The sequence below is a fragment of the Penicillium antarcticum genome (genome assembly GCF_028974205.1).
Source record: "Penicillium antarcticum strain IBT 31339 chromosome Unknown utg000001l_segment0_segment0, whole genome shotgun sequence".
Classification (NCBI taxonomy): Eukaryota; Fungi; Ascomycota; class Eurotiomycetes; order Eurotiales; family Aspergillaceae; genus Penicillium; species Penicillium antarcticum.
In genome coordinates, this window is record NW_026695299.1 from 833309 (window position 1) to 845540 (window position 12232).

The following is a 12232-nucleotide window of genomic DNA, read 5'->3' on the forward strand; positions in this document are numbered from 1 at the left end:
GACGGATCATTGACAATTTAGAACAGCCCCTGAACTTGAACATAGCTTTCAGGGGCAGATCTCATTTATATGATCTTGGAAAGACAATTTGAAACGTAATGGACATGCGCATTTAATTTCCAGCTAATGTTACATACTAAATATGACTCGGTGGAGTCTATATACTCCTACTCTTTGGCCTGGGCCTTGGGTTGCTCTCCAGACATAGGGTGTTCGACCTCCTCGACCTTCTCAACCTTGGGGTTGTTCTCAGTGAAGTTGTCGGGGCGATATCCACTCTCGAACATGCGCTTAGCATCCTCGTAGGCGTACCAACGCTCACGCAGGACGTGCTTCATGTTCTTCATGGTGCTTAGGATCTAGATCAATTTGTCAGTCAGGGTCAATCATATATATTGGTCGATCGCCAATCGGAGGTGTAAACAGGAGAATGTATGGAAATGGCCTCCAGTTTCAAGCGAATAGGGTGTGTAATCTCAAAAGCAGGCGCAAAACTCACCACTGCGTCTCGTTGATCGGATTCGTATTCACCGTAACCAGGCTTCAATCGGATTCGCTCCATATCTGAGGTCATAATACGGTTGCGCTCACGGACACATACATGCCACAGGCCATGAAGGTCTTCCCAGCTTCTTTCGCGGAGCTCTTGAATAGACCAAGAACGACCTGTAGTCCAAATATCAGCACCGTCGATAGACTCCAACCCAATTGTGATACTAACCGAATGAGTGATCATATTCCGGAGTGCTCAATGCCTCGCGGTTGGGAGGAAAGAAGCCCCAAAGTCCGTGGTTGGGTGTTTGTTCCCGTGCAACCATCTTCTCCGGCGACACAGGCTTTGGTAACTCCCATCTTGACACGGCAAATGGAGTTCGGGGACCGGTTCGATGGATAGCTGATACACCGCGGTGTCTGCTCTTGTCGCGTCGAGGATTGCCCGCAACGGAGGCTGTTGAAGAAAAGCTTGAAGACTGGACAGGCGACAGGGTGACGGGGAGATGGAGGGATGGCGCAAGGTAGGGAGGAGGCAATTCGACCCGAGCCAGGCCTCCTAAGCGGCTGGCAATTCGTGGGACCTGCGAATGCATGGTTGTGATGGCTGTCCGGACAGTCGAGATCGGGGACTGTTGGTGATGGCCTTTTTCGGGGCGGCAAGGCAGTCACGTGCTCCGCGGCAATATCACACTCTTCCCCCACGCATGCGACTAACTCATTTGAAAGTCATCGAGTTTCTTGAAAATTCGTTTCTTTAGTCCGTACAGCTTTTCTCAGACAATCCAGAAGTTCGTCTATATCGAAATATACTGTGCGCGGCTGTCCGATAACCAACCTGGGCATTCCTCAGCATCCGCGCGTTTAACTGCCCAATCGATTCGACCAGCGGAGCAGTGCCGCATCAAGCGTGACCAAGAGGCCCTTTGTGGACTGTTCCCCTCCACAGATTCTACCCCGGTGTTTTACTCGACCAATCGTCCTCTGTGGTTATTTCCAAGAGATTTCCAAGGTCTCGTCAACTGCTTCTTGTTGGAGCATCGACTATGAATAGACCAGGTTCGTCATTTTCCTTCAATGCCCTTGAAACCCTTGTCATGCCTTATCTTGTACCTCCGCGGAGTGCATTTGATCGCGGAATATACCTCTAAAATGGGCTTGGATGTGCTTGCTAGTCAGAGCAGGCCTGCGACCCGAGCACCAAGGAGTTTCGTACTCCAATGGCAAGCCTCGCAGCCGGTGCCTTCATTTGCGACCGAGACATTGCTGCAGGGACACGCCGACACATTCTTGCGGTGATGACCCTAGCAAGCGTGTCTCGACGCGAAACGATTGATGATCGCGCTGACTTGCCACGCTTGTGTCAGGACCAGGCCCGCAGCCGCTAAGAGGCATGCCCGGATTCCCTTCGCAACAGCAAGCACATGTTCGAGATGAATCATTGGCTTCTGCGCAGTCATCAAACGGCAAACTTGGTGCGCCTGCCTCTGACCATGCTTTTTGGACACTCATATTCTTGCCTGAGAAAATGCTAATGTCTGAGTGATTAGGCGGCGCAGCGAACTGGAGCTTCAATCTACCCGTCAGCGGATCATCGAGCCTACAGGGCAACCAACAGCGTACAATGGGAACCATGGGGAGCTTCGCACAAAGTCTTGGGGGGTCCCAGTCGGCGGCACCGCTAGATCTTTCGTAAGTGCTGTCAGGCGAGGCCTGTGGGGCTTTCATTCGGTCTCTGCATGGAAGCTAACGAAGCCGTTGGCTTTAGGGAGTTTCCTTCATTATCGGGAACACCACAACAATCTCAGTCGCAGTCACAGACCCCCGGCCAGCTGATGTGGGCTAACGCAAGCCAACGCGCTGCTCAACAAACACCTGTCCAAAGACAACAGCATCCTCCGTCGTCGCAACCTCCCTCTCGTACCTCCCAACCCCAGGGTCTTCCTACGCCTCAGCAGCCACAACAGCCTCACGACGATATGTTTCCTTCAGGTTCACAATTTGCCAATCGGCTGGATGACTTTAGAAATGGTGGCCAAGGCATTAGTAGCCAATTAGGCGCCGGTGGCCAGCCTCAGACAGGCAATATCGAAGAATTCCCTCCTTTGGGTCGGAATGCTGCTGCTGAGCTTCCCCTCGGCCGGACTGGGTCTTTGATGCAGGGTGCGAGTTTCGGAAACTATGGTGCTGGTATGTGAAATTCAAGTCTCAATGGCCCCAGTCATGCATAAGCGCAATCCCGCGGGGGTTCTGCACACTTTGAGGCTAGCAGAAACCTCACGATCTCACTTGCAGCAATGGATCAGCTTACTGATACTGTATCTAGGTCTAGGGGCTTCGCGGTCACCTGTCAGCCAAGTACCTAATGGTATTCTCGGGCAAGAGAAAGAAGTACGGCTTCCGCGGTTCAATTTCGCTTTGAAAATTTACTGATTTTCGAACAGGACATGAACAACAACGTGATGTCGGGACAGCGGAACTTTAGTGACCCACAAACATTACAACCAAGGCCGACAGAAGATGCGGATGGTCAAGAAGTTTCTAGTGCACCCCAGAGCACAGAACAGCCACCACTTGCTCAAATGAGTGAACTCGACAGGTTTGGATTGGCTGGCTTGCTGCGCATGATCCACAGCGAGAGCCCTGATGTTGCAAGTCTCGCCGTTGGCCAAGACCTAATGACATTAGGGCTGGATTTGAACCAGGCCGAGTATGCATGCCTTCTTCTCCGCACTATGCATGTATTCTGACAGTCTTAGACCTTTGCACACTTCGTTCGCTACGCCGTTCGTGTCATCGATGTCAGCAGTCCCTCTGGAACAGGATTTCTCTCTCCCGGCTTGCTACAATGTCGCCAATATTCAACCGCTTCAGTCGCGCATCCCTGGCTTCAGTGATGAGACACTTTTCTACATCTTCTACAGCATGCCTCGGGATATCATGCAGGAGCTGGTAGCTGAAGAACTGATGGGCCGCAAGTGGCGGTACCACAAGCTCGAACGGTGCTGGCTGACCCGCGACGAGACATATCCCGGTCCCGTCGATGTCGAGCGTGGAGTGAGCGAGCGCGGAGTTTATCTTCTCTGGGATCCTGCTAGCTGGAAGAAGATTCGAGTAAGTGTACCTTATTTTTTTGTCTAATCTGGAACATGAGAAATATCAAGCTAACGATTCCGACAGCGTGAGTTCATTTTGCGATATGAAGATTTGGACAACCGGTTGGACCCCAATCGAGGCGTCACCCGCCCAGTTGGCGCAACACATCACGCCTCATGATTTGATGTCGAAGTTGATAAGAGCAAGGTGCGGCGCTCAGAATTCAATCAATCAGCACTGGCGTTTGGTTTGCTGGTTCTCTGTATTATTGCTCAGCGGAGTGGCCGATAGTACATTGTCGTTCGGGAATAGGGCGCGTTGATTCACCGGGGGCTAAATGGGCTTTGTGGGAATCCAGAATACGATCATGTGAAATCAATGGCCTTGATGACCTTGCCAATCCAAGGTGGTAGACCTTCTATCTGTAACGTACACAGTAAAGGTAACCAATGAACTACAAATCATTTGTCTACTGAGGCTTGCGTGCAGTGGAGATAATAGCCGTCCACTTCGTGTCAATATCCTCGTTCTCCCCATACGTGTCCAACACATACTTTTCCATCGCCCGGCGGACTTTGTCGCCATTTTCCTCGCGTTGCTTCTCCGTCCAGAAGGATTGAATGATCATGTTTAACATCATCATTGTGATGTCCGTAAAGCGGGACGACAGCACGGCGATGTTCCTCGATTCTTCCTGAACGTTGATGTCCTCGAGTCCACGGTCCTTGAGTTGGGACTTGATCCAGGGGGCTGAGTTCCATTCGCCATCGCCTGTCATTTTGAGGAATTCTTGGGTCGTCGGGAAGGGCATGTTTCCGGGTATAGTCGCGATTGCTTTGCGTGCGATTGAAAACCAGCCCGCTGTTTTTGTTGTTAGATAGGAACTTTTGGGGTGGTTTGTGAGGCTTAAAACTCACGTTCTATCCAAGTCGAGAATGCAATTGTCCCCCCGGGTTGCACGATTCGAACGGTCTCTAGTAATATACCGTTAGGTTTGCACGCTCTCAAAAGAAAGAAGCCCCGCAGGAAATTACTTACCATCAAGAGCATTGAATGGTTTCGGAATTGCCATGAGAACTAACGACAAGGCCACGTTCAGTTATTTTTGTTATACAGAGGTCTTACAAAGGGAACTTACCAAAGGCAGAAAAGACATGAGTGAAGTGATCACTAGGTAGTCCAGTCTCTTGCGCATTGACAACCTTAGTCTCAGCATTTTGCCAGCCTTCTTCTTTCATACGACGTGCAGTGTATTCAAGTAGCGGCGTCGAGATGTCTCCACAAGTCAATTTCCAGTTCTGTTTTATAGAACTGTCCAGCTGTTCATTTAGTAGACTAGAAATAATGCCAGTGCCACAGGCATTGTCAAGAACAACGAGAGGCTGATCTGGTTTAGCCGTCGCGTCTTCAACCAGTTTGGTCTGATCAATCAGTGATTGACCAAATGGACCAGTCATTGTCTCAGCAAATTTGTACTGGACGGCAAAAGCCTCGCTTTTGAAAAGGGTTTCGGTGTCAACCTTGGGAGACATGTTGGATTGGAAGTATATGTGACTGAACGATAGATTGATATTTAGAAGACGTCGAGTGGTGTGACGACAGAAGAGCATGGGAAATATCTTGGTTAACCTGGGAGCCATGCCATCTTAAATAAGTTTCTAGCCTGGATTTGAAATGTACTTTGCTTGCTTATTGTCATGTGCGTAAGTGGGTAGAAAAGTGCCCGACAATGTCTCCGTGGGTGGAGACTAGTACTGCAAGTATGTTGATAGGTATTGTACCAAGAAGACCGCTGTTATCAACCAAGGCCTTCTAGATGGACCATTTCCTTATTGTAATCCCAAAACCAGATTGCATGATGAGCGAGTTGATATGTGGTTGGCTGCGTGGCATAAGTAACCCTGGTGAAGTGTGTTCTGGTTGGCCGTCAGGCTTGAGTTATAGGGGTGATGGAATCATAAACTTGCTCATTCTCACTCTACCTAAGTAATTCATATCAATCCTGGCAGTGTCGGAGACTTCCTTTGTGAAGTCGCCGAGTTTTATACTTCGCACGTGACGGCCCCGCGCTGACCTCAGCAACAGCGCCAGACCCGAATGGGCAAAGCATAAACAGCTGCTGCGGCAAAACAATCGCGCTCCCCCTCCACTTTCCTCGGTCCCATGCACTCTGCGCAGCAGAAAGCCGTTCCGAAATCATGAGAATTACTGAAATTGTCATAGACGTGAGTCGCATTACACCGCTTACCGTTCGCGCGCTAATTTTTATCAGGGCTTCAAATCGTACGCCGTGCGTACGGTAATCTCGGGATGGTACGCAATTCTCATTCAAGCAAAACAGGACTCACAACATCGATGGGGCGATGGGGCGATGGAGGTGACGGAATTTACTAATCGCGCAATACAGGGACGAATCGTTCAACTCCATCACTGGCCTGAACGGCAGTGGTAAATCCAACATCCTCGATGCCATTTGTTTCGTGCTCGGTATCACCAACATGTCAACCGTCCGCGCACAGAACCTCCAAGATCTCATCTACAAACGCGGTCAAGCCGGTGTCACCAAAGCCAGCGTCACAATCGTTTTCGACAACCGCGACACAGCGAAATCACCGATCGGATTCGAGGAATATGCGAATATCTCGGTCACACGCCAGATTGTGCTGGGCGGAACAAGCAAATATTTAATCAATGGCCACCGCGCGCAACAGCAAACCGTCCAGAATCTGTTCCAGAGTGTTCAGCTGAACATCAACAACCCTAATTTCTTGATTATGCAAGGTCGCATTACAAAGGTCTTGAATATGAAGGCAGTCGAGATTTTGTCGATGATTGAGGAGGCAGCCGGTACACGAATGTTCGAAGATCGCAGGGAAAAGGCCAATCGGACAATGGGAAAGAAGGAGCTGAAGCTGCGCGAGATCGAGGAATTGCTGAAAGAAGAAATCGAGCCTAAGCTTGAGAAGCTCAGGTCAGAGAAGCGAGCTTTCCTTGACTTCCAACAAACGCAAAACGATCTCGAGCGTTTGACTCGACTTGTTGTTGCTCATGATTACGTTCGTGGCGGTGAGCGACTGCGAGTTGCGGGTGACGAGTGCGAGAACAAGCGCAGCAAAGTTCAGGCTTTAGAGGACAACGCATCCAAGCTGAAAAATGAGATTGCCCACTTGGAGGAGGATGTGAAGCGAGTGCGCACAGCTCGCGACAAGGAACTTCGGAAAGGTGGAAAGTTCCAAGGGCTCGAGGATGAGGTTAAGAACTACTCGCATGAGCTGGTCCGATTGACCACTGTCTTTGATCTGAAAAATGCAAGCATGGATGAGGAAAAGGAAAAGCGAACGACCATCCAAAGTACCGTCACAGAGCTTGAGAAGGTTCTGAAGGAGAAAAGAAAGATTTACGAAAAGGTCCAGGCCCAATACGATGCCGCCAAGTCCGAACTCGACGCACAAAACGTGGAAGTAGAACAGAAGGAGGAACTGCTCCAGACACTTCAAACTGGTGTTGCTTCAAAGGAAGGCCAAGAGAGTGGCTATCAGGGTCAGCTACAGGATGCCCGCAACCGAGCAAGCAATGCCGCAACAGAACAGGAGCAGGGCAAGCTAAAGATTACCCATCTCGAGAAGAGGATCAAAGAGGAAGAACCTCGCGCAAAGAAGGCTAAGGAGCAAAACTCCGGTCTTCTTCGTGACCTCGAAGGTCTCAAATCGCAGGCCAGCAAGCTCGAGTCGGAGCTTACCCGGCTTGGATTCGAACCTGGAAAGGAGGAGCAGATCTATCAGGAACAGACAGGGTTGCAGCGCGACATTCGTGAGCTCCGACAAAGAGCTGATGCTCTCAAGCGACAGGCGGCGAACATTGATTTCAACTACACAGACCCCCATCCCAACTTTGACCGGTCAAAGGTTAAGGGTCTTGTTGCTCAGCTTTTCACTCTCAACAAAGATCAAGTTCCTGCTGCGACTGCTCTAGAAATCTGCGCTGGAGGTCGTCTTTACAACGTGGTTGTCGACAGTGCGGAGACCGGTACACAACTGCTCCAGAAAGGAAAACTACGCAAGCGTGTGACTATCATTCCCCTTAACAAGATCTCCGCGTTCAAGGCCTCCGCGGAAAAGATTGGAGCTGCCCAAAATCTTGCTCCTGGAAAGGTTGACCTTGCCCTGTCTTTGGTCGGACATGACGAAGATGTTCTCGCCGCTATGAACTACGTGTTCGGTAACACACTTATCTGTCAAGATGCCAACACAGCGAAGAAGGTGACCTTTGATCCGTCAGTCCGGATGAAGAGTGTCACTCTGGAGGGTGATGTGTACGATCCATCTGGAACGCTTTCTGGTGGAAGCTCTCCTAACTCCAGTGGAGTTCTCGTTACTTTACAGAAATTGAATGAAATCACTAAAGAGCTGCGAAGCAAGGAGCGTCAGCTTGCAACTTTGGAAGACCACATGAAGAAGGAAAAGAAGAAGCTCGATGCAGTTCGCTCCATCAAGCAAGATTTGGATCTCAAGACCCACGAGATCAGACTTACCGAGGAGCAGATTAACAGCAACTCTTCTTCTTCGGTATGTGTTGTTTTTCTCGTTAGTCTCGTAATTTAGGCTAACCTATTTCAGATTATTCAAGCTGTCGAAGAGATGAGAGCGAACATCGAGCAACTCAAGAAAGACATCGCCGACGCAAAGGTTCGCCAGGCCGAAGCATCCAAGGATATTAAGCGAATTGAGAAGGACATGAGCGAATTTAGCGACAACAAAGACAGCAAACTCGCAGAACTGGAAGCCTCACTCGCCAAGCTCAAGAAGAGTCTTGCCAAGAATTCTAGCTCAGTCAAGGAGCTGCAGAAGGAATTGCAGACCACTAGGCTGGACTCTGAACAAGTCGGCAGCGATTTGTCTGCCGCCGAGGAGCAGTTGGTTGAATCCGACAATACCTTGAAGGCTCAATTGGAAGAGATAGAGTCACAGACACGAGAGCAGACCCGATTAAAGGTAGGTTCCATTTCTTGCAATGCCAAAAGCGATATGACTGACAATCACAGGATGCTCATGATATTGCGCAAGCCCAACTTGATGACGAGAGGGCTAAATTGACTGGCTTCGATGAAGAATTACGAGAATTGGAAGAGGCGATGCAGTCCAAATCATCTCAGATCACCGAAGAAGGCCTAGAAGCGCAAAAACTCGGTCACCAGCTCGAAAAGCTACAAAAAGACCAGTATACTGCAAGCCAGGCTGTAGCCCACATGGAGCAAGAGCACGAATGGATTGCGGACGAGAAGGAGCATTTCGGGCGCGCCAACACACCATACCACTTCCAGAACCAGAACATCGCTGAGTGCAAGTCAACGCTACGTAACTTGACAGAGCGATCTCAGGGCATGAAGAAGAAGATCAACCCCAAGGTCATGAACATGATTGACAGCGTTGAAAAGAAGGAAGCTGCTCTCAAGAACATGATGAAGACGGTCATCCGCGATAAGCGAAAGATCGAAGAGACCATCATAAACCTTAATGAATACAAGAAGGAGGCTCTCCACAAGACCTGGGTCAAGGTCAATGGTGACTTCGGACAGATCTTCAACGAGCTCCTACCAGGTAGTTTTGCCAAGCTCGACCCCCCCGAGGGCAAAGATATCACCGATGGTCTGGAGGTCAAAGTGTCTTTAGGCAAGGTCTGGAAGCAGAGTTTGACAGAACTGAGTGGTGGCCAACGTTCCCTCATTGCCCTGTCACTAATTATGGCGCTCTTGCAGTTCAAGCCTGCGCCTATGTACATTCTTGACGAGGTCGATGCTGCTTTGGATTTGTCACACACTCAGAACATTGGTCGACTGATCAAGACCCGTTTCAAGGGATCTCAGTTCATTGTCGTCTCATTGAAGGATGGCATGTTCCAGAATGCCAACCGCATTTTCCGCACGAGATTCAGCGAGGGTACCAGCATTGTTCAGGCGTTGACCCCGGCGGATATGAAATGAGTATGAGCATTGATTCGAGCACACTTGTCTATAGTTTTTTTTCCCCTCTTGGCCTGTTGGGGTCTGTTATGATGTTTGGCAGACGGTGTTTCGGTCTGATAAATGTTTTGGTTATGGATGGGAATGGATTTCTGTTCACGATTTATGCATTGCGAAAGGTGCTTTCGCTTCTAATTGAAATATTTTGCGTAGATTGCAAGTCTCGTAGTATTGCTGTAAGCCTGCACAACACGAACGAGGTTGAAGATATACTCCGACATCCGACTCCGCAGTCAGGCACGTGCTGTTCACCGATCTTCCCGACCCCAGTCAGCGCCACTTTCCAAGCCGCTCTTGCTGAATTAACCGTTACACCCTGATACTCTAATATTGTTAGCTCGTTTCCAATTGTCTTCGATACTATATTGGTCACGTCACATCCTCCCACACGACACCCTACCCTTCTCGGAATCGTTCCGCCAACTACCTGGGTACTCTGAAGCGTGACTCAACCGCGCCCAGATCCGACATAATGACAGACGATGAACCCTCGTTGAATATCCCCTCGCTCCTCACTCTAGCAGTCGTATCGTTCTTCGTCCTCCGATGGTTCTTTAACCGCGACGACGCCCCGGCAGGAGGCGGCCGAGGTCGGGGCCGTGGGAATGTCGTCAACCCGGCGCAAGTAGAACAGATCTCACAGATGTTCCCTCAGCTGAGCACGCGAGATATCATGTGGGACTTGCAGCGAAATGGAGGAAGCGTCGCCGCGACAACAGAGCGGATCTTGACGGGTCGTGGACTGGAAACTGTACGTGTTACGCTGATGTTGTCATTTGCTCCGCCGGCTGCAGTTGGTGGCAACCTGACCTCAGACTTGATCTCGGCTTAGACAAGACAAAGAATATCGACTAATGTAATCATACAGCCACCGCCTTCATTCCAACCCCAAGTCGCAATCCCCTCCGCCACCATCCCCGCTGCGCAGACCGCTTCGGCCGCGGCACCCAAAGCAGACGGACAGGATTTGATCTCCCGATACAACCTGAGCGCAAAGGCAGCCAGCACTGCCGAGCCAGAACCACAACTGGCGACGCCATCCAAGTCCGCTTGGTCCCAGAATAAGGAAGAGCGCCAACGCCTGCTTCAAAAGCGTCGAGACGATATGATTCTTGCCGCGCGGAGGAAGATGATGCAGAAGAAGGAGGGCAGTGCCCAATGAGACGACATTCATCATTTTCTTACTGTTTAGGGCCTTGTTATACCACTTGTATGATGTTGATAACCCCGGCCAAATCTGTACCCTGTCCCGAGTTTCCGAGGCCGATATACCCTCTCTCCATTCTTTTACTATCTCGCCCCCGTTTGTATTAGAGCGTTTGCATTGCTGTCTGGTGTTAGGTAAATTGGAACAGCCTTGATTATAACCGTTGGTCATCGTCAGTTCAGGGAATAGGGTATAAGTTATCGGACTATATACATAAAAGTCGTGTTTTTTGGGGAAGCATTGGTCTGCGTCACATATGCACCGTTGAACTCCAAATGAAAAAAAATGCCCCCGAAAGAAAGAATGCGAATGTCCTTGTCTCAATGCGCTTAGAACTCCATGTAATCTTCTTCCTCCTCGTCGTCTTGTGTACCGTCATATCCACCATTCGCTTTTTGCTCGGCCATCTGTTCGCGTCGAGCTTGTTCTTTGGAGGAGCCGATTTTCCTGTGATAGTTAGAATCAATCCTTTCAAAAGGTTTTGGATCAACATACCGGAGACCATCCACCACGCCAGTGACGAACCCTCGCTCCTCACCCAACTCCATTGAACCAACACCTGTCAGGGCAACACCGCCACCACCAGTGGCCGCAGCATCCAGTGCGTCGACACCTGACCTCATTTTCGCCATGCGCACTTCACGCAAGTCCTTCAATAGTCTGCGGATCTGGTCCGGGTCCACCAGGTCATCGCTCGCAGCATCGAGAAGCATATTCCCAACCTCGACCCAGTGGAATGGTAGTGAGGGCGGATCCCGCGACGAATTCACAGGTTGTGCTGTATTCTGTGGTAGAAAAGGTGGCGCCGCATAGTATCGATTGCCATCTGGAGTATACTGAGGCCGAGCAGTCGGTTCTTGGCCACGATCTAGAACGCTGGGTTGACCAGGCAATGGAGGAGGCGGGGAGAAAGCGTTCTGGTAGTCCTGGTGTCCGGATTCGACCTCAAGAATAAGACTCAATGGTTCCGGGTGTAGCCAGGCGGGTGGCATGATATTCGCACGGCGTTGGCGTTTGAGTAGAAGCGCGAGCCAGAGGGGAAGGGAGGCGCGTCGTGGAGGGACGAGAGGCTCAACAGGGCCCTGATATGGTCAATTTTATGCGTAAAATTCAAAGAGGGTGTGGATATAGTTACTCCTAGTAATTCAAGGCCTTCAAGACGCTGTCGAGGCACGATAGTCACCTTCTCCATCTCCGCCAGAAAAGCTATCTCCGACGCCGTAACGCCCCGCGGCAAAGGGAAAGCCATTGTGATCTCGAAAAAAAGAAAATACAAGACACAAGGCGAGAAACAGACTGGATCGGCCACACGCGACTCACTTCGATCGAGTTGTGTCCGAACGCCAACTCGCATCGATGGCGGAATCGCGTTTGGTCCGTTTGCACTCCCTGATCTTCAAGTTCAAGCTCCCCCGAAT

The 12232-nt window shown here is 50.3% G+C and overlaps 6 protein-coding genes across 6 annotated transcripts; 3 read left to right on the plus strand and 3 right to left on the minus strand.

Annotated features, from left to right (window-relative positions):
* Positions 1 to 167: 167 nt before the first annotated feature.
* mrpl4 (mitochondrial 54S ribosomal protein uL29m) lies at positions 168 to 1088 on the minus strand (the record flags this gene model as incomplete). Its single annotated transcript, XM_058458392.1, has 3 exons — positions 168 to 359; positions 500 to 666; positions 722 to 1088. The coding sequence occupies 3 exons, from the start codon at positions 1086 to 1088 to the stop codon at positions 168 to 170; spliced, it is 726 nt and encodes a 241-aa protein (XP_058324614.1).
* Positions 1089 to 1538: 450 nt separating this feature from the next.
* On the plus strand, positions 1539 to 3768 carry N7508_000308 (NOT2/NOT3/NOT5 family protein; the record flags this gene model as incomplete). The annotated part of the gene is made up of 8 exons (XM_058458393.1): positions 1539 to 1551; positions 1860 to 1967; positions 2043 to 2184; positions 2261 to 2682; positions 2819 to 2883; positions 2937 to 3202; positions 3252 to 3606; positions 3673 to 3768. 8 exons carry the CDS (start codon positions 1539 to 1541, stop codon positions 3766 to 3768), a joined length of 1467 nt encoding a protein of 488 aa, XP_058324615.1.
* Positions 3769 to 4057: 289 nt separating this feature from the next.
* On the minus strand, positions 4058 to 5120 carry gtmA (gliotoxin thiomethyltransferase; the record flags this gene model as incomplete). Its single annotated transcript, XM_058458394.1, has 4 exons — positions 4058 to 4449; positions 4506 to 4562; positions 4627 to 4665; positions 4727 to 5120. The coding sequence occupies 4 exons, from the start codon at positions 5118 to 5120 to the stop codon at positions 4058 to 4060; spliced, it is 882 nt and encodes a 293-aa protein (XP_058324616.1).
* Positions 5121 to 5786: 666 nt separating this feature from the next.
* On the plus strand, positions 5787 to 9568 carry N7508_000310 (condensin subunit SMC2; the record flags this gene model as incomplete). The annotated part of the gene is made up of 5 exons (XM_058458395.1): positions 5787 to 5813; positions 5861 to 5901; positions 5996 to 8153; positions 8205 to 8579; positions 8630 to 9568. 5 exons carry the CDS (start codon positions 5787 to 5789, stop codon positions 9566 to 9568), a joined length of 3540 nt encoding a protein of 1179 aa, XP_058324617.1.
* Positions 9569 to 10079: 511 nt separating this feature from the next.
* Positions 10080 to 10769, plus strand: N7508_000311 (CUE domain-containing protein; the record flags this gene model as incomplete). Its single annotated transcript, XM_058458396.1, has 2 exons — positions 10080 to 10358; positions 10476 to 10769. The coding sequence occupies 2 exons, from the start codon at positions 10080 to 10082 to the stop codon at positions 10767 to 10769; spliced, it is 573 nt and encodes a 190-aa protein (XP_058324618.1).
* A 374-nt stretch (positions 10770 to 11143) lies between these two features.
* Positions 11144 to 12063, minus strand: psf2 (DNA replication protein PSF2; the record flags this gene model as incomplete). Its single annotated transcript, XM_058458397.1, has 3 exons — positions 11144 to 11261; positions 11310 to 11896; positions 11950 to 12063. The coding sequence occupies 3 exons, from the start codon at positions 12061 to 12063 to the stop codon at positions 11144 to 11146; spliced, it is 819 nt and encodes a 272-aa protein (XP_058324619.1).
* Between the last annotated feature and the right edge of the window lie 169 nt (positions 12064 to 12232).